This window comes from Polypterus senegalus, chromosome 7 (genome assembly GCF_016835505.1).
Source record: "Polypterus senegalus isolate Bchr_013 chromosome 7, ASM1683550v1, whole genome shotgun sequence".
In the NCBI taxonomy this organism is placed as follows: Eukaryota; Metazoa; Chordata; class Cladistia; order Polypteriformes; family Polypteridae; genus Polypterus; species Polypterus senegalus.
The window spans coordinates 159404737-159426062 of NC_053160.1; the positions used below are offsets into that span (position 1 = coordinate 159404737).

The window sequence follows — 21326 nt, forward strand, 5'->3', positions numbered from 1 at the left end:
GCCTCCCAACTCAGCTCATCGTCTGGGAGCTCCCACAGTCCTTTTATATTCCCTGACCCGGAGGTGTTCCTTCCCAACAGTCCACAAGTCCTTATTCCTTCCGGGTCAGGGTAAATAATGTTTTTTTCTCACCCGGAAGCCGTCGCTCTTCCTATGACGAACTTCCGGGTCATAGGGCATGAAGAACTCTTCGGTCCTCCCTGCAGCTCCCTCTCGTGGCCCCATGGCATCCAGCAGGGCGGTGCATAAAACTACATGGTCCATAATGCCCTGCTGGTCTTCTGGGGACCTCCATGCTGCAAGGAGGGCTCCACCTGGCGGCTTGGGGGTATTGGCCGGGTACATGGCCGCCATATCTTACAAGACCAAGATCAAACACTTGTTAAATGGGTCACCCATTTGCCTCCTTTTTTTAGGGGTTTACTACAGAAAGGCTTATTATTAGCTTCAGGAAGGTACAGCAACCGTCACATCCCTGACAATAATCAAAAAGTAATTACAAAATATTGTTTCCCAACAGGAAGAAAATGTATCATTCTGATAAACTTGTCAACTTTGTAAGCTGTAATATTAAACATTTTAATCATTCGTTAAAGAGAAGACTGCTGTCTATTATCTCTGTAATCTCATGTCCTTAAATGTTCAAATATAGCAGTACTTTTACAGGAGACCCACTTAATTATTACAGATATGAAAAGAGACTAATTATGAAAAGAATATCAGAGGTATGCTATAATTTGATTCACAATGGAGTTTCACTTATAGCCACTGATGTAGTGTCAGATTCAACAATATATTATGGTAGTGAGAAATCAAGTTATTATATATATATATATATATATATATATATATATATATATATATATATATATATATATATATATATATATATATATGCACTGAATGTGGATGATAGAGAATTCATTCTTAAGGTAATCATAGACAGATTACCAAGTAGTGTGATAGACAGTAGAACTTTAGCGACCTTCAGAACTGGACTTGATGTTATTTTGGAAGAATTAAGTGGATAGGACTGGTGAACTTTGTTGGGCTGAATGGCCTGTTCTTGACTAGACTGTTCTAATGTTCTAAAAAATGGTATTTCCCACTGTAAGAACTGATAAACTTATAATGATTAGAGATTTGAACTATGTAATAGATCTACTGTAGACTTCGATATGTCCTCAGCAACTGTAGCTATAAAATACTAAACTCTAATGGCAATTACACCGCTTAAAGACCAAAATCTCTCTGACCCATGGAAATTTCTGTATCCAAATCTGAGGGAATATCCACCTTCTCATCGGTACATTATAGTTACTCAAGAAATTATTAATTTATTACTGATGGAAAAAATGTCTCCCCTCTGTTAAATTATGCAAAAAAAGCTATTCATTTTTTCTGACCATACTCCTTTTTATTTTGGCGCTGCTATTATCATGTTCTATAAATCCAATCTATAACTGATAATTTAGCCAATAATGTGAGATTGTGTACTATAATTAATAACATTCCACATAAATTGATATTTTCTTAGAGACCAATGCTTCTTCAGAGACCTCTGTAGGGACATTTTGGAAAATTGAAGGCAGTTTTAAGAGGACAGATTATCTTATGTTTCGCAAGGAAAAAATGCAGGCTATAAAGGCATTAGGAATGATTACTAACATTTCCAAAACTGACCTGGATTATGGTAGATTGTCAAATGGGACATTCGGTTGGAAAAAGTTGCCCCTACAATCAGAATTGAATCTGCTAACTACAATAGAAGCAGAAAATAACACATCACCTTACCATCATTATGAACATGGAGAAAAATCCAGTAAGATTTTATAACAACAAATGCATAAATGGGAGGTTTGGAATGCAATATTAGAGATTAGCAATGAAGTGGGAAGTAAAATCAGGTAGTGCAAAGAAATAACTAACACATTTAAGCAATACTGCAAGTCATTATTCTTAAAATGTAAAGAAGCTGTGGCTTAAGACAATGACTTCTTGATAAAATACAAATACCATAAGCTTGATAGTCTCTGTGCAAAAGAGACTGATAAACCTCTGAGATGTCATAAACTCTTTGCAAAGTGGAAAAGTTGCTGGCTTAAACTCCTTTTAAACTTTGTTAGCAGTATTATTGTTAGTAATGTTTATTTAGAAAAGAAAAAATAAAATTCTACCAAAACAATTACACTAAGCTACAATTACTGTTTTTTAAAAGAAAAAGAAAAATTTGCTACACTGTTGGTCCAGTCACCCACTCATTCAAATCACACCCCAAGTCAATTACAGCTTGTTCAATTCATATCTATACTGCACAGAATGAATGTGGTGCACATTAAAAGAGTGTTTAAAAATTCTTTCATTCTAAACCAATGGGGTGGCCTAGTTCCATTGACTCCTCTTTTTGGGCCTTGCCATGGTAAACCACTGCCAAATGATGATCTACTTTAAGATGACTAAAAGTTCCCTGGAAGAAATTATTGCTGTGCCTCATAGATAGGTAGACAAAATTGTTACATGCTTAAGGGTGTAACAACAACAACAACACTTATTTATATAGCACATTTTCATACAAGAAAAAATGTAGCTCAAAGTGCTTTACAAAATGAAGAATAGAAAAATAGAAGACACAAAAAATAAAAATAAGCAACATTAATTAACATAGAATCAGTAAGGTCCGATGGCCAGGGTGGACAGAAAAAACAAAAAACAAAAAAAATTCCAGACGGCTGGAGAAAAAAAATAAAATCTGCAGGGATTCCAGACCAAGAGACCACCCAGTCCCCTCTGCTTACCCCATTTCACTACAACCTCATTTCTCCTAACCAATATTTTAATAGGAGTGTGGGCCAGAATTCTGACTCCAGTTTATAGCCTTTCATCTAAAAGGTCAATTTTGTCTTTATGATTTTAGTTAAAAGTCAAAATTTGAGTTAGCTTGACTCGCTATCTTTTGTAAAGCTTCAGGCTACAGTATATACTTCTAGAAAGCAGTTACTTGTTCATATGTAATCTCAGAGGTTAGGTGGTGTTTAACTAGTGTGTGCTTTAGTATAATATATCAGGGGCTAAGTAGCTCACTTAGCATGTGTTACTTAAATAATATTTCATATGCAACCTCAGAGGTTAAGTGCCATTTCTTAGTGTGTGTTTCAAAGTAATACCTCAGAGGCTAGGCAGCTTAACGTGTGCCATGGTTAATTGAAAGCCTAATTATTAAAGAATATTTGCCAAATATGAACAGGCTAAGTTTCAGTGTGTAATCAACAGTATAAGGGACTATATCTTTCTAGCATTAATTACAATGATAGCAGGTAAATAATCAGTACAATACTTAATGCATTAATAGCAAATTCAAAATTATTTAACAGAATAGAATCAAATTATACAAATGATGAAATAATAAATACTAGAAATTTATGGACATGCATTTTTGAAGACAATATTATTTATGTTCCCTTTGTGCATCTAAACTTCTCCTCTTATACTCTGTGATCTTAACATTAGTCAGAGATTGAAGCTCAACCAAATGGGACAAAACGTGGATATGAAATCTTCAAACCAGCTTGCTACCGAGAATTACAGACATAGACGTAAATAGGCTGGTACTATGTATGTCATAAAACCAACAGTTTTACCCTTTCTTCTTTTTCTTGAGTCCTTAAACCAAGGTTTTATATGCCCTTCCAGGGGCAAGCACAGGCTATAGCTCAGTCCATGGCCATGGTGAGGTCCTCCATGGTGCATTTTTCGTCCAGGTGAAGCACTTGTGCCAATGGTCCGGCCTTGTCTCCTTGACTATTGAGTCCAGTTTTACTCCTCAGAAAAAAAATTTGGGATTTGCTTCATTAATATGTATATTTATAGAGAGATTTTTCAGGGAAAACATGACAGAAAGAAACCTTTCGGAAATAACCATAGAGCATTTTAGAAATTCTAAAATTAATTCTAGTGGTCTATGAAGTCAAAAAAATGACTGTCCATTTGGCAGGGTGGTGGAAGACTTTCAATAGCTGTGGTTTTGGGTTTAAAATGAGACCATTTTTTTCTGCAGATTAAAAGAACTCTTTCTTTCCTGGAGAACAACAGCAGTTTATTGCTTATGTAGATGCAATTTTCCTTATGCCACATCCTCCAATTACTGACACCTTCACTTAAAAAGTGGCTAGAAGATGGTGCAGTAGATTATTCCTGGTCCTCTGTACCTTATAGTATGATGTATAGGATACCTTGGGAATGACTGGCAACTTAGTGCTTAGCTGGAACGCCGAGCAGTTGGAACACCTTGGGTTGGTTGAGGGAACTATAGGATATATGGCCCTAGCCATCCTTTGCATGATTAGAGAGTTCTAGCCTGAAGCTGGCACTGGATTGAGACTTAAAAGTCCCTTCTGGTCCATGTTGAGATGAGCTTGGAATTGTGAGTTGAAAGTTGCACAGGCCAAACCTAAAATAGAAGGGTTTGTGGGGTGTTAGAGGAGGTGAGAAAGACATGATTAAACTGTGGTACTCGGAAGGGACGTGGACCAGCTGGTCAACTACAAAGACAAAGGAATAAAGCCTTATTCATAAGGGCTCTAAAGATATTGTTTACTTTTTATTTGTGTGTTTTTCATTTCTTCTGGGTGTTCCTGTCCCCTGTGTCAACTTTGAGAAAATAAGCACACCTTTTTGTAAGATTGTGGGTTACGGAAGGCTTGGGGACGGACGCTCCTATCTTTCACAGTGAGCACTACATCCATGACTTTTAGTTACTGCCTTTTAATGGTGTTGCACTGTCTGCCATTCTCTGTGACATCAGAAAACAATAAATCTCATCCAAGCCTTCTTGCAGGCAGTTGTTAGTAAGGATGTGCAGTCTAGAAGTTGAAAAATGAAAGGACCCTCTTTGAACCCCCATCCCATGGTATGTGGTGTTAGCAGTTTTCATAAAACTGCCAGAATGTGGAAGAAACATCCTTATCATTGCTTACTATCTACTGTATGTTAGACATGGTTTTGGTGACAGTGGTCTTAAAGAAAAATAAAAAAAATATTTTAAAGTACGGTTATGAATGAAGTCATTTTCCTTGATTAAACTGAAACTCTTTTTAAACTAGTCTTGTTCAGGCATTTTATGAAAAGCTGTCTCTGCTTTTTTTCTGATGTTTTACACCCACACCATGGTATCTTTTGCAGTGTTACATATTTAAATCCCCTTAACACAAAGTAAATTATTTATAATCATGTTCAGCAATTCAAGTGCTAAATTGTTAGTCTCACATTGTGTTTAACAAAGGCACAAGGGATCCATAAATTATATGCTCTGGATTAAAAAAACTTAACAAAAGTAGTAATAAATAAATTAATAGATAAGATGATACAGTGTAAGAAAAGTAAACAGTTTACTTTGAAGTATCTTCTGTATAAGGCACGTGTTTCCTAAAGCTAACACATTTTGAATTAACAAAGATCAGGTTTAATTTCATATAAAGTTGACAAGGGTCTGTACAGGTCAGCATTTTTTGCTTAACTTGAAAGATAATTTGGAATATATTACATATGTTTTTTAAATTTTGAAAGAGTAATTACTGCTACATTTCTCCTCTAGGCTTTTTCTGGAAATACAAATGCTGACAGCGTCGTACAGTATAAACTACAACAGCCTGTTATTGCAAGATTTCTGAGATTTGTGCCTCTTGACTGGAATGCAAATGGGAGAATAGGGATGCGAGTTGAGATTTATGGATGCCCATACAGTAAGTAATAAGGTACTTAAAGTTTTGCATGGTGTAGGTTTCTAGCTGTCTATAAAACTCATGGTACAGAAGCAAATATGACATTGTTCTATGAAATTCTTAACAGCCTTTCAGAGCACATTTAGAAATAATTATCTTGGAGTTGGAAATTCTACTCTTTGCTGCCAGTGTGATGTTTGCAAAGCTAATTTATTCACTTAATTTTCAGGTGCGTGTCACAGTAAACCCACCAGTATTTGAGGAAAAAACTCATCTGTGATGATCTGTTAATAATTCCTTTTGTTAAATGCTCCCTTTAATTTTTACTCCTTGGCATGTTCTTCTTTTAAGTGTCTTCAGAAGTAAAATTTTCAGTGTGCAACCCAGCTTAAAACTGTTTTTAAGAAATATAAAGGCAACTGTTTTTTGTGGAATCCATACAGTGCTTGATATATTTTACAGTAGCTCCATATTTTGAGCACTAAATCTGTTATAATCTTTTTCACATTTTGATAAACACTATATAGTGTGCTTCTTCTGTCAATGCTTTGGTAAAAAAACATTGACTCTGTTATAGTCTCTTTCTAGTGTAATCAGAAATTCACCATCCTGGAATTAGGGCAGGGTGACATAATCGATCCTAACAGACATTAGTGTTACAGGATGCCATTCCTCATTCATTAAGCACCAACCACTTGGCAGGAACCATCCTTAGAAGAGACTTGAGTTTATCACAGGATGCCATCACATTTACACATACAAAGACAAAACAGAGTTACCAATCAACCTAAATGTATTTGGACTGTTGGGAGAAATCCGTAGTATCCAGAGAATACTCACTTTCAACCACTGATCCACTATACAAGCAGGTCACAGGCAATGATCAAGACAGAATTTGAATGGAAACCTCAGGATATGACAGGCAGTCTACTGTGCTCCATGCCTATACTGTAAATGATAATATTAATACATTTTCTTTTGGGGTACAAAATGAATTACATTTCCAAGGAATATTCCATTGGAAAATATTTTGTATATGTTGCTTGCTACAGTTACAGTAGGTTGTAATGATGGCTGCTAAATGACATTAATCTTATTTTCATGCAGAACAGAGAAAAAAAAAATATATAATAGGCGTGCATAGCATCCAATGCTGGGCAGAAACAAACAGTATGGAAAAAGTCAATTGAAAAAACCTCATGTCACTTATGTTGCATAATCAACATAAAGTTTATCCATTCATATGTGAACAGTGTCCTGAACACGTGTTTTAATAAAATACTAGGCTGACCCGCCTTTTAAGGCGACCGACCTTTAAGTTGACCACTTCTTAAGGCAATTCAATATGTAGATCAATTTGATATTTTATACAAACTCATTAATTTGGTTATATTGCATTTGAGCGGTATTACTTTAGTACTTGTAGTTTCTGTTATTTTTGTGATGAAATGTAAACTTTTTTTCTATATTGAGGTCGCCCTTTTGAACCCCCTGATATTTACTACACGGTGAGGCATTTGTACTCCATCAACATTAATTATTTCTAGAGACATAATTTTGTCTATTTTTCCAGCGCATCGTGCACAAAAGCAAGGGAACGATGGAAGCACCAGAACTCTGCTCACTTCATGTTGCTTTGTACCGCAAGCTGCAAGTAGTAAGTCTGTGATAAGCGGAATACCGCTACGCTTTCCACTCACGGGACGGAAGGACAATCCCGACCGCTTTTATATAGTAAGAAAGAAGAAGAAGATATCGCACAGTCTGGAGTAGAAAATCATCTTTTACCTGGAAAAACGAAACTACAAATCCCATCGTGCATTGTAAAATGCCTGCGTAGCACTCACGGGACGGAAGGACAATCCCGACCTCTTTTATATAGAAGGACTAGCCGACGCCTGCCGTAGCATACGGCGGTGTAAGAATAGGAATGGAAAACGGTGAGAAAGGAATTTAGAAATCAAGAAGAAATAAATACTTCTTGAAAGACGCAGTTGTGAGTAGGTGTTTTGGTGGAAACAACAGTTAGAGTCAAAAGATCTAACCCTATAAAAAGCCACGTACAGTACAATTGACTGTGGCTGAAGACTGGTTGTTAGAATTATTGTGAAGAGTAAACAGCATGTGGACATGAGGAAGGCCGCACTTCTGAAATTCGATTACGTAAATACAATCAATAACAATCCCAAAAAGATGATGTTGTAGAATGTCTCTAAGTAATTCCCGTAGCTTAATCCAAAAGACTCGTACTACAATATCAGGTCTGTGCTCTGGTCTTTGGGTATCGAACAATGCATGTAGAATTTCCGGCCAAGCAGGATGACATGTGAAAGTGATAAATAAATCAGGCTCTCCGAATTTACATTCTGATATTTTTGTTGCACGTATCTTGGACTTCCTGGAAATGTGGACGGTAATATGATCATTTTGCCTACACCTACGTTGTTTTTTTCAGCATTTGCTTGCAGTGCGTCTGATAGTCGTTTGTATTGTTCCACGTGCAGATCTTGTTGATGTAATCTGAGATAGCTGAGACGTGTGCCCTTTTAACATACGCATTTACGACGTACTGTTGGAATAGTTTGCCGCTGGAGTGCAAAATACTAAATTTATTCCTCATTGCTAATATGTACGTGTAAAATTGGCATTGAGTAAGCCTTATTCGCTTGCCGGTTCTTTTATCGGGAACATGTTGTACTGTAAATCTTTGTGCCAGCCAATGTCTCTGTAAGGGAATAAAAGTGGGTAAACCATACGATCACAATTCATATTGAGCGTGGAAATCTGTTTACAAGAGTTGCCTATGGGATAGATGCAAATGTCCCTTTCGACAGGCAGTTCGCCATCTTCTCCGGCGAAAATCACTGCAACATTGGTGTGACATGTCGGGGCATTGTATCGTCGTAAATCCTGCCTAGGGTTTTCCTTGAAAACCATTCGTACAGATGCTGTTGGATTGGACTGAGCGATTTCATGCATGTGTTTGTATGATTTAGCGAAGGGGTTGATGGTTCTGAGCATGGAATCTAGCTGGAGAAGAGAAGTAAATCTTCACTGCATGCAGAGTTTGCTTTATTTTGTAAGCGTACTTAAGTAGCTTGTCGAGAAATGCTGTGTCGGCTGCATGTGGGCGGGACCGGTTTTGAAGAGGAGCCGCTGGCAGCATGGGGAAGGCTTTGGAAGAGGACGAATAGCAATCGAGAAATGCTGTGTCGGCTGCGTGTGGGTGGAACCGGTTTTGAGGTGGAAGCAGGACGAACCAGAAAAGAAATATATATAAGAGACTGTTAAATAAGCCACCTCTAGAAAACAACCTCAAGAACACAGTGGACTGCGGTCATATGTGTCTGAGTATTTGAATTGAAGACCCGTCTCCCTGCTTCATTCATAGGTCAGTACTTCAGCCCAGTAACAGCTTATTCATTGGCTAACATTGAGCTTCATATCAACAAAACGTGTGCACTGAGAGACATTTAAAAATAAAGGTTAAAAGTAAAAGAAAAGCAATTGAAAACGTTATCAGAAAGAGAAAATATCTGAGCATATCTGAGATGCTTCAACAAGCAGAAGGTCAATTCACCTGTGCAGTTTCAAAGACTGCCGCTAAATAATCCAGCTATATCTCACTGCTATGAATATAAACGTAACGATGGGAGGCAGATCAACAATTCAAATGCTCATTTGTGTCTGTGCTCATTCTGTTTTTGTCAGGAGAACCTTTTCTGGAGGTGGTTTATTTAACAATATTTTAGTAAAAATGAACACAGTGAGCATAAATTTAGATGACTTCACCTGTAGATTATGCAACACAAGTAATGTGAGATTTTTTTTTAAGAACTTTTTGAAATTGATAGATAGATAGATACTTTATTAATCCCAAGGGGAAATTCACATAATCCAGCAGCAGTATACTGATACAAAGAAACAATATTAAATTAAATAGTAATAAAAATGAAAAGAATTAAAATAAAATTAATGTTCGCATTTACTCCCCCGGGTGGAATTGAAGAGTCGCATAGTGTGGGGAGGAACGATCTCCTCAGTCTGTCAGTGGAACAGGACAGTGACAAAAGTCTGTCACTGAAGCTACTCCTCTGTCTGGAGATGACACAGTTAAGTGGATGCAGTGGATTCTCCATGATTGACAGGAGTTTGCTTAGTGCCCGTCGCTCTGCCACAGATGTTAAACTGTCCAACTTTAATCCTACAATGGAGCCTGCCTTCTTAACAAGTTTGTCCAGGCGTGAGGCGTCTTTCATCTTTATGCTGCCACCCCAGCACACCACCGCGTAGAAGAGGGCACTCGCCACAACCGTCTGGTAGAACATCTGCAGCATCTTACTGCAGATGTTGAAGGATGCCAACCTTCTCAGAAAGTATAGTCTGCTCTGAGCTTTCTTACATAGAGCATCAGTATTGGCAGTCCAGTCCAATTTGTCTTATTGTTTGCTGTTGTCTAGTATTAGTCTGGATTGGCTCCTATAATATCCAAAAGTTTGTTATCTCCGTTGTGCATGAAAACCTGAGATTAAAATTTTCTCTTAGACATTACTACAGTCCACTCAGGATTAGGGTAACATATAAAATATATATAAAAATGATTCATTTTAAGTGGTGTATTCCTTTAAGAGTGAATTTACATGCAGAGCATCCCTGCATGACAGAAAATGTCAGTATGCTTAGCACATATTGTCAACTGCACTCATTATTACAGCTATAATAAAACCATTACACTGAAAGATAAGCAATTAAATACTAATAATTAAATGATTATTTTGTCTTATACAAGAGCATTTCAGACTCAGACAGCATAATAAAGTGAACTGTATACAGGAAAAAAAATAATTGTGTTTGAGCTTAGGCTTTTTTAAGATTTAAATATTGTGAAATGCTTTTAGCTATTTATTTCAAAAGAAAAAGTATGGTTCCTTCAAAATGCTCATCTAAAGCAATGACAATATCCCATCTTTCATCCCTGTATTATAGAGGAATTCAAATCATTACAAGGCTGTCCTTAATAGTTTATTGTTACTTTACATTAGGAAAAGACACTAATTTACAAAACTCTTTTTAAGCGGTTGTTGCATTTCTGTCTGGAAAGCACAATGTAGGAGTTTGAATTATTCTGGTAAAAAAAGAAAAAATAAGTCTTCTATATTTTTGGACATATTACATGCAGCGTGACAAAGTGATCACAATTTCCAATTACTTTTGCCAATTATAAGTTGTTTGCTTGATTGACTTCATCCAATATCCGCAATACATGCAATTACAATTGAAGGTTTATGCTTAATTGTTAACTCTGCATCCCTGAAGCTTCTGCAGTTATGTAGTGTAGGTTTTGGATGCACAGTTTTAAATGCTTTATAAATAAAATAATTCTTAGAAAAACTGAGAAAAGGAAGAGGCACTAATGTTCTGTGATAATTGAAGTAAAATAGTGAATATAGACAGATAGATATGAAAGGCACTATATGATAGATAGGTCAGGTTAGGTTGGGGAGCAAGCACTGGTACAGTGTGTTGCCGCACCCACAACATGACAAAACAGCTCAGGATCCTGGTTGGCAGCCCCCCTAGCAGACATGTGGTCCAGTCCCACCCTCCAGTAATGACCCTCTATCTGCTGCAGCCAGGTGTTACGTGGGCGTCCCTTTGGCCTGGTCCAGCCATTCGGGTTCTCAACAATGAGGAACCTGTAAGTCGGATCACCTTCAGGGAATCACGCCACATGGCCATAGTGCCGTAACTGACGCTCCCTCATAATACAGGTAATGTGCCTCATTTGAGACTCTGTGAGCAACCACTCATTCAACACAAAGTCAAACCAGCGGTACCTAAGGACTATCTGAAGAGACACAGTACCAAAGATGTCCAGCCTTCGTCTTGGGTCACTGGATAGCGTCTAAGTCTCACAGCCATGTAGCAAAACAGGAAGTACCAGGACTCTAAAGACTTGGACCTTTGTCCTTTTGCATAGATATTGGGGGCCACACACCCCTTTTCCAGCGACCTCATGATAGATATAGAACTTTAATTGGTTTAACAGATTAAGGTGTACTAATTTAAGTAAACATTTGCCAAATCATGTTTAATCAAGTTCAAAGATAAAACTCCAGACTGAAGTCAAACCCACCTGGTTTTACAACAAATGCCTTTGATGAAATGATTAATATTTGAGGTGTTTTTTTCCCCTTTATAATAGAAATTTCAAAAACTCATTCAGTTCAATTTAGCTTGCATTAATTTAACTATGTCATTTTATCACAGATTAAATATACACCTCTACTAGTTTCAACAATTGTTAATGTATTTTTGTCATCTTTTATAAATACTTTTGTAGACACAGGAGCTGTGCCAACATGAAGCAATAACTCTTAACGCTGCAGTGACAGTACATGAACACACATGAGTATGGCAGAATAGGTGAGGCACAGCCGGATATCATGACGTGCCATGTCATATATTTTTCCGCTTTACAAAGCCAGGTATCATTTCTTTGACATTTTCTTCTTTGCTATTGCTGGTGGCAAGATCCTTCTGTCAGTGCATTTCACACTATGTTAATTTTGGCCCTGATGAGCACATATTTATGTTCTATACATTGTACCTGTTTTTAGTTATTCAGCATCACAGAGAATTGTATCCTTTTGGGTGTTTGTTTTCAACAGCCAAAAATTTGAATTAGATATGCAGAGTTGGGCAAGTGATGGAAATTCTTTTCTTTAAAGCTTCATTTTAACTCTTTTATTTCACTGTTTCGGACAAGTAAAGGAGGTAAATGTCAAGAAAAATAAACTGGCAGGTGATAGCATAAGCATGGAAACAGGAAACGTGAACAACAACATTTATTTATATAGCACATTTTTATACAAATAATGTACTCACAAATGACCTCAATCAGTCCTCATTGTATTAACAGTTCTCATGGAAGAATTTGATAATAACGGTCATGTGGACTTCCGGCCTTTAATCCATCAATGTAGGGACATCGCAGTGCTTTGATTAGGTGGTGGTGGCGCAGGTCGCCACCACAGAAAACCGGAAAAAGAACAGAAGAGAAACTAGGGGTTAGTATGGATTTTGGAGCCTTCATGAATAATAATGATGATTAATTGAACATACAGAGCATTAGGATTTAACTAAGATGAAGCTATGAGAAAGCCATGTTAAAGTAATGTGTTTTCAGCAGTGTTTTAAAGTGCTCTACTGTATTAGCCAGGCGAATTCCTATTGGCAGGCTATTCCAGATTTTAGGTGCCTAACAGCAGAAGGCCGCCTCACCACTTCTTTTAAGTTTAGCTCTTGAAATTCTAAGTAGGCACTCATTTGAAGATCTAAGGTTACGATTTGGAGTGTAAGAACTCCCAAAATATAAGATGGAGTATGAAGTAAAAAAAAAAAAAACTAAACAGGCAGGAGTCTGAATAACGGAAGACAAGAAACCAAACTTCAAACAAAAAATTGTGATACAAGAATCAAAGTTGAAAAGCCGAATCTAACATCCTTGCTAAGTTAAATAAAATAAAAGGTAAAGTACCACTTCTGGTTAGCAGAAATAACCCAAAAGTTGACAGAAATCTACGTTTTGTACCTAATACTAGTTTATATCAAGTCCAAATTTAAATACAAGAGGTTATAAAATCATGATTACATTTCTAAATAAAGGTCATCTGAGTTAAATGTGCTAAGCTTGCGCTCACAAAGGAAGACACCATGGTGTATGATTTCCAATCATTACACAATGCCCAGAGTAAAACATACAAATAAAAAAAAATACATCAATTCCTATAAACATAATAAAGAGCAGTAATACCGAATGGTACTCAGATATGTCCAGAACACATCATGCACCAGTTTAACTGAAACATATCCTGAATTTCAACCTGTTCTTCATGCTGTTTTCTTAATTTAATTAGTATTACAAACTTTGCCTCCTGGAAACTGAAATATGAACAGTAAGAAAGAGTTGCCAAGATTTTTATACTGTGCGTTTTTTTTTAATTTCCAAACTAGGTTTACATTGGTGTGCAGTTTTGGTTGCTGACCTGTGGTATTAAATTTTATATCCAATATCTGTCAGTGTGGAGTCTGCACATTTATCCCATGTCTGCATTGGTTTCTCTTAACATAATTTGCTTTCCTCTAAGACCCCAAAGATTTCTGTGTTTGGTTGATTGGTGACTCTAAATATGCCCACACTGTGTAAGGGGCTATGAGGAACTGGAACCAATCTGGCTTATGCCTGATGATGTCAAAATGGGCTTTGACTCCTGCATCCCTGAATTGGATTAGGCATGTGTGATAATGTTAGTTTAGTTTACAGAATTATCTTTAAATAAGTATTAATTTGAATGTAAATTCATGGAAAAGAATATCATTTCAGTCCAATAATTAATCATTTACTTCATTTTTGTAGACATTTGTCACGACTTGCAGGTTCTAGCCATGGAAAAATGACTTTACAAAGGCCAGGTTCAGCAGTATTCTTACCAGATTCACAGCAGAAGAAAGAATGTATCAGGGATTGACACAAAATAATGGAATACACACATGTACACTAGTAAAGGAAAAAAAGTAACATTCAAACACTGGAAGAAATGCTCCTTTCTGTGTTTGTGACAGAGGAGAGATGAAACTACAGTGCAATGTAGTGTTTTACCTTTCTTCAAAAATGGCTGAGATTTGGAAAAAAGCAGCTCAGAAACATCAGCATGCCATTTTTTCTCTAAAAAGCAACTGGACTAATCCCCACCTCACCGTTTAGCTGCAAAAGTACCAAAGCAATCACTTGAGTGGGTTGTAGAAATACCATTATGTGTGTACTGAATTACTTTTCTTTGACAAACTGCTCAGTACAGCAGTCCTCTGCCACCTGCCAGCAAAACAGCAGCCCACGACTCTCAACTGTTCAAAAAAAAAGTTACATTCCTGCAGCTGTTTTTTTAAGTATTCAGTTATCTTTCTAATGCCATGTTAAAAAATTTCAATACAAAGGTTACCTGAAATGCTGTTTTCTATGTAGGCAGGACAGAGAGTCTGTGCTACAAACATTTTGGCCTTCTATGTCTACATAATCCTAATGGAAGACTTTTATGCCATCTACCTCATCCCCAGCCACATGCTCTTCATGCTTTGATGATTTCTTACTACTAAATCAAAGACAAAGTCTGGTGAATCATTTTGCAGTAGCTCATTTGTATGTAAGCTATAGACAAAAAGGTTATGTGAAGAAATTGTTGATTTTGTTTATTACAGAACATAGTGTTTCATTGAATATTGCTATCATATTAAATTTTTTATTAAAATGTTTCAAGTCATATAGATAAATAGACAGGTTGGTTAATACAGAACTTTCTGACTTGCCTAATAATAAGAGAGCAGTCACAGTGTGGCATTATAAAGGTATATTGTTGGTGGTATTAAGGGGCCTGTAAGAGCCATTTTCCTAGTTCTATAAAATGTATGAATATTTACTAAGATGATAATGCATAAAGTATGAGAGGTTCCTAAAACCCCCGTGAATAGAATTGAGTTGGTATTTTCCTGTCATTTCTTAACAGTTTTTGAGTAAACAATGTTCTTTAGTAAGTGTTTTGCCTTACCTTGTGTAAGGTATAGAGGCATACGGTTTTTTAACCGTGTCCTTGAAAGAATTCTTTTTGTGCTCGCGTTCGCGCTTATGCACGTCACTGAGCCTGGCGCATATCTAAGTGCCAACGGCCTAAGGGTCTTTTGAGTGTGAAGTAACTCGTAAATTAAAAGATATAAGTTTTCAACCGTATGTTTAAAGCATACAGAAGAAGAAATAAATAACCTTTAAGTACAGAAGTAACCAAAGCTTCATAAGAAAAACTAAGTTTATAGAAGATACATTTTTCATTTTTTTTGCCTTTATTCTTTGTGTGTAACTATTTTTCTTTTTATTCTTGTATGGATTATTTGCCTTTAACTTTCACTAAATATTTTTAAAACGAACTTTTGGACTGAGAGATTTCTTTGACACGCGTCTAACCCGTAAATGACTTCACCTTATGCAAAAGGTGGCTACAGGGCCCTAATAATGATTCTTGACACTGTTTTTTTTAAATAATTTGTTAGTTTTATTGCTCTATGATAGTGTCAGGGATGAGATGTGCAGCATTGTTCATAACTTCCCATCAGCTCTTTCCTCTACTGCTGCCTGCAGTGAGCTGAGAGTGCATCCAATAACCAAATCTAAAACTCAAACTACATCAGAATATCTTCAGGAACGTCAAATGACTGGTTAGCTTTTATAAGAAATAACCAAATTATATTAGTATGGCACATAATATTTGTTGAAGATGAATGTCGTCTACTTGCTAAATTTGCATGTTCTGCAGACCTACAGTATGTGCTACTGTGAGATAACATCAAAAACTACTGCCCTGTTCTTCTTAAGTTTAAGTTCAGGTGGGTTATGTAATAAGTATATTTATCAGACAAATATTCTGACATGGAAGTGAAGGAATGGCTGTAAGAGCTTCTTCAGTGATTTATCTTCAAATGTATGAATCTCACTTAATGCTTTCAAAAAATAACAGTGATTTTAAAACAGATTCACTGTGCATTCAAAAAGAAAATGCTGTACTTGCTAAATCATTTACACGCTTTGCATATACTGTGCAAGTAAAATATTGAGGTAGCATGGTGAAGTGCTGCTGCCTCTCAGTAAGAAGATGAGGGTTCATGTGAAAGGGTCCTCCCCTCATGGAGTTGGCATGTTCTCCCCATGGCTATGTGAGTTTCCTTCCACTGTCTATAGACATGAAGGTTAGGTGAATTGGCGGCACTAAATTAACCCTAGTGTATGTCTGGGATGGGTGGCCGTGTATGTGTTTATACAGTACAATACAATTTATTTTTGTATAGCCTCAAATTACACAAGAAGTGCCGCAATGGACTTCTGCCTTTTTACAGCCCCCCAGCCTTGACTCTGTAAGAAGACAAGGAAAAACTCCCAAAAAAACCCTTGGAGGGGAAAAAAAAATGTAAGAAACCTTGGGAAAAGCAGTTCAAAGAGAGAATCCTTTCCAAGTAATAGATTTACCCTGGAATGGACTGGCTCCATGTCCAGGGTTTGTTCCTGCCTTGCGCCCAGTACTTGCTGGGATAGACCCCAGAACCCCCTGAAACTCTTGTCTGGATTAAGCAGGTTTGGAAATGACGTGAAAATGACCAGTAAATCCTTAAATAAAAGTATTCTATGACAATTGTCTGAAGAGAAATATGTATCATATTTCATCTTTTTGTGATCAGATTTTAATGATACATTGAAAAATGAGTAGAGTAGAAGGAGAGCAACAATAACTGATTTTTGGGCTATGTAAGAGCAAGCAAAAACACCCCACTAGGGCCTACCCACATCACCCCACCTGAGACAGCTAACTAAACAGAATCACAATAAGAAGAGTCGACAGGTAAATTGACACACAAACACACACAAGCACACCCCACACAGGAGCACATGGCAAAAAAGGGGGACAGGAGAAACTGCCTCATATAACAACCCCAACCACCCTTTAGTAACTGAACATCGTGTAGCCAGTTTTGGATAGTTCACCTGTAAGACTTGTTGATCCACAATACAGAAAGTTAAAGAAAGGTAAGGTTTTTAAATGAAGACTTCCAGACTAGGAGATTTCCTGTGAGAAGTTAAAAGCTACTTAGCCGCAACGGTTGTAGTCATTAAAGGCCTCCACTGCGAGAAAAGAAAGGTAGAGTGAATAAAGAGAAGAAAGGTCCAGGAGGAGAAGAACTCAGTCACATAGCGCCAGAGAGCCACAGCTGGAGGATATTCCCAGAACATGTGGGAAAAGGTGCCAGGGACTTTAAGAGAACATGGATGACTTGAGGGGCTCCAGTTCTAGTCCCATTAGATGATGTCTGTGGTGGTAGTGACAGTCTATGGACAAATTTAAACTGTGTGTGCTGGTGATTTGGATTTTCAGAGTAATTTTTAATGTTTGCTGTAGAAAGATGCATTGGATGGAGAAAGGTCTGTTAACTAATTAGACATGACTGAGAGAGTTTTGAGGAAAGCTTTGCGGAGGAGGAAGTAGAGACCTGACAAAAGTTTTAGACTTTGGAGAAACTGTTGGAGCAAATGAGCACATGGGATAAATTGGATGAATGAAAGATAGTGGGGTTCTGAATGTTTTGAGCACAGACTTCAACTGAAAATTGAAAAAATAGAAAGGGAAGGGATAGGATGTCTAGATTGAAGACAGTGAAATGTTTCCAGTCCCTAATCATGAAATATTGTGCCCAGTATAAATATACTAGGGAGAAGAAGAAATTGGACATGATCAAATCTTTAGGGCAGAATAATAGAATAAAGGAGTGTGGAGTGCCATCTTGGCAGCAGACCCCATCAGTTTTTCAACATGCCTCCAGGCTTATTATATCTGGATTATACTGTTAAGAGAAAAAAATACATTTGTTTTCTAGTTAATTAATCAAATTCTCCACATGTTTTTTTTATGTAAATGATGTAATGTTTGTTCTATTTAAACATAAGTTTAAAAAAATAGTAATAAAAAATAGTTTAATAAAATATTACAATATATATTGTTTTGAGTAATACTTGTAAATTGTTAAGATCATCTCATTTGAATGGTTTCAGAATTTATAAAATATAAATTTACTTAACACAAGTCATTCAATTCATAATTCATTTTAGAACCCCCCTTCAGGCACAAGGCAGAAACCAATCATGGGTAGGGTGCCAGTCCTTTGCAGGGCACACACCTATAGCCCAATCTGTGATCATCAATTAATATGCACATCAATGGGAATGATAAAAGAAGCCTGGAGTACCTATAAGAGAATGTGTACATTCCAAAAAGAATTCCAGTTCATTATGCTTGATCTGTCAAGAAGTTGCACAAACCACTATGTCACCAAGCACTGAAGATGTGAAAACAGGACAAAAATGTATACGACCTAAAATGAAAAAGAGCTTTAAGTATACCATTGGGGAGGATGACATAATTATAAGTTGGTTACATAGCAAGAAGCTATCAGCGACACATGTTTTCTGACATTTCTAGTGCTTTAACTGTAACACTGTAGAGCTCTGACTACTGGGAGACAACCTAAGGTCAATGAAGGTGGACACCTTTAAGTGATGATTGACTACTTCATAGACTGAACACATCTTGTAATTTTCAAAACTGTGTCCCAGAACAGGTGGTCAGTAGCAAGGGGTGCCTCCCAAGGAATTGTCCTGGCTGGTTTCTTATTCATCCTTTACATGATAGACTTATAAATAAAAATGCAATTCTGAGATGTGTCACCTCTATCGTGTCTCGGACAACTTCACAATTATTGGGTGTGATGGACAGGAGGAGGAATATAGAATTCTAGTGAATGACTTTGTTGATCAAGCCATCTACAACCCAGTGTTACCAGAGAACAGGAGAGGTGGTGGACTTCAAGAAGAACAAGGTTTCTCAGACTCTGATCTTCATCCAGACAGTCAAAATTGAGGATGTTTATGTAGGTATGATGTAGCTGTGGGTTTACCTGGATAGCAACTAGGATTGTGCAGCAATATATCAAAGGGCAAATCTGGATTTCCAGAGGTTATTCAAGGCTTTTGATGGGGAGAAATGTTGCTATGCATTTATTCCTTTATGCAAGAATTTTACTGGGTTGTTAAGAATTGTGTGTATGCCCAGTACCTCCATATCAGTCAGACACTACAAACGATGTACATGCTAGCCTACTACTGCTTAGTGTGCATTATTCTTGTTGTTGCATCTTGTATCATGTTTTCATATACAACGTAGAACAAGCAAATGCATTATACATGTATATATACTAAAGTGAACTTCAGCATGGAAAAATTAATTTGTGTTATGTCAAATTGGCTGCAGCAGATAATGTATATCTCTCTCTTTTTTATTGTGAATGCATTCTGTTTAGCTTTTCTGTTTCAATAAAACTGCAATTTCCCTTTGGGTCTCTCTACCTACAGTATCTATCTTTATATGCTAAAGTCTATTTATTTGAATCTTTGTGATGACTGCAATTTAGAAATACTTCAGGTATATTGGAACTCCTCTTAACAGCTATCTTTGGAAAGCTTAAGAAATACTCATTTCTGACAATATGACACCACATATGCATGTCATATCTGAAGACAGGATGAAAATTAATCAAAGCACCAGTTTTCCTAAAATAGACATTGGTAATAGTTGAAATGCCTTATGCTCTGTGTTTCTTTCTAATATGTTGTTTGCAGATTCTGATGTGGCAAGTTTTGATGGCAGCAGCTCATTACTCTTCAGGTTCAGTCAAAAGTCAATACAAACAGTAAAGGATGTGATTTCTATGAAGTTTAAGACAATACAAAATGCCGGGGTTATCTTACATGGTGAAGGACAGCATGGAGATTACATTATGCTGGAGCTACAGGAAGGAAAATTGGCACTGCACATCAATTTAGGTATAATTTTCTCTTTTTTTAGACACCTGCTATATCTAAAAATGCTCTTATATAATTATCTGAGTTTCCAGGTCGCCACTGATTGCACTTCATACACATGAATTGTTTTACGGAGCTGTTTCAAACTCTTCAGTAATTATCTGCGTAAAAAGCATTGCTTGCAGAACAATCGTTCAAGGTGGGCCTTAGGGGGCCACAGCCATTCAAATGCTAGCCCATCCAGTAATGAATTTTAATAAGAAAAAATTGTATTTTCTGTTTCTATTAAACAGGCAGTATGTTTTTGACTGAAAGCTGCCGTTCTAGGAATCATGATTACATTTCTTGCCCAAATTGCTTGTTTGGCACTGTTGGTAACTCAGCATTGCATTAGGCCTGAGCTTCATCATACATACAAAGTCGTTAATATGCATCATTGATAATTACACAGCATTTTTCAAAAACTATATACAGTTTGTATATTGAAAATGACTTTAAATCACTCCTGCAAACTTTTTTAACTTAGCAGAAAACCCCTACAGTGATAGAGATCAGTGAGAGTATGAAGCCAACAAGTTGGAGCAGGGCTTGAGCAAGTATTAGCTGCAAAGGAGGTGCCAAGGAGAGTCAGATTAAATCAGAAATGGCAGGTTCACTCTGGATAATATGGACACAAACAATCTTAAACTACTTATGCTGATGATTTACTGAGGGAGGTCCGCGCACACTGAATTGTCATTTTCATCTTTTTCTACTTTGTTGAGTTCATCCTGCATCCTTGGTGGTGTCTGTGTTGCTTACTGTATACCATACATACTGTACATGCTTTGTCTGTTTGATTGATGCTTTATTCTTATGTTAATGACATAATTATATGCATTTGATGAATATAACATTTAATTACTGCATTTTTATATTATGATGTGGTGTTTAAAAATGTTCAATGTGTTTATTGTCTGTTTATATTTTGTGTTGTTCTTTGGTTAACTCATTCATGGCTTCTAAGTAAAAGATTGACTCTGTTGATGTTGGTTCATCTTCTGGAGCGTAAGATGCCTGGCCATGATGGCACTGACATCTTGCTGTGAAAAGTCTCTTCAGCCTAGTGCTAATTGAATACAGTGTCCACATCACTGCTGTTCATTTAATTCACATTT

The 21326-nt window shown here is 36.8% G+C and overlaps 1 protein-coding gene across 1 annotated transcript in view; it reads left to right on the top strand.

The window, feature by feature from the left end:
- Positions 1–21326, top strand: part of cntnap3 (contactin associated protein family member 3) — a 666293-nt gene that overhangs the window by 400531 nt on the left and 244436 nt on the right. The window contains exons 4-5 of the mRNA XM_039759435.1: positions 5591–5738; positions 19987–20190. Of these exons, the coding sequence (XP_039615369.1) occupies positions 5591–5738; positions 19987–20190 (352 nt within the window). The remainder of the gene's footprint in view (positions 1–5590; positions 5739–19986; positions 20191–21326) is intronic.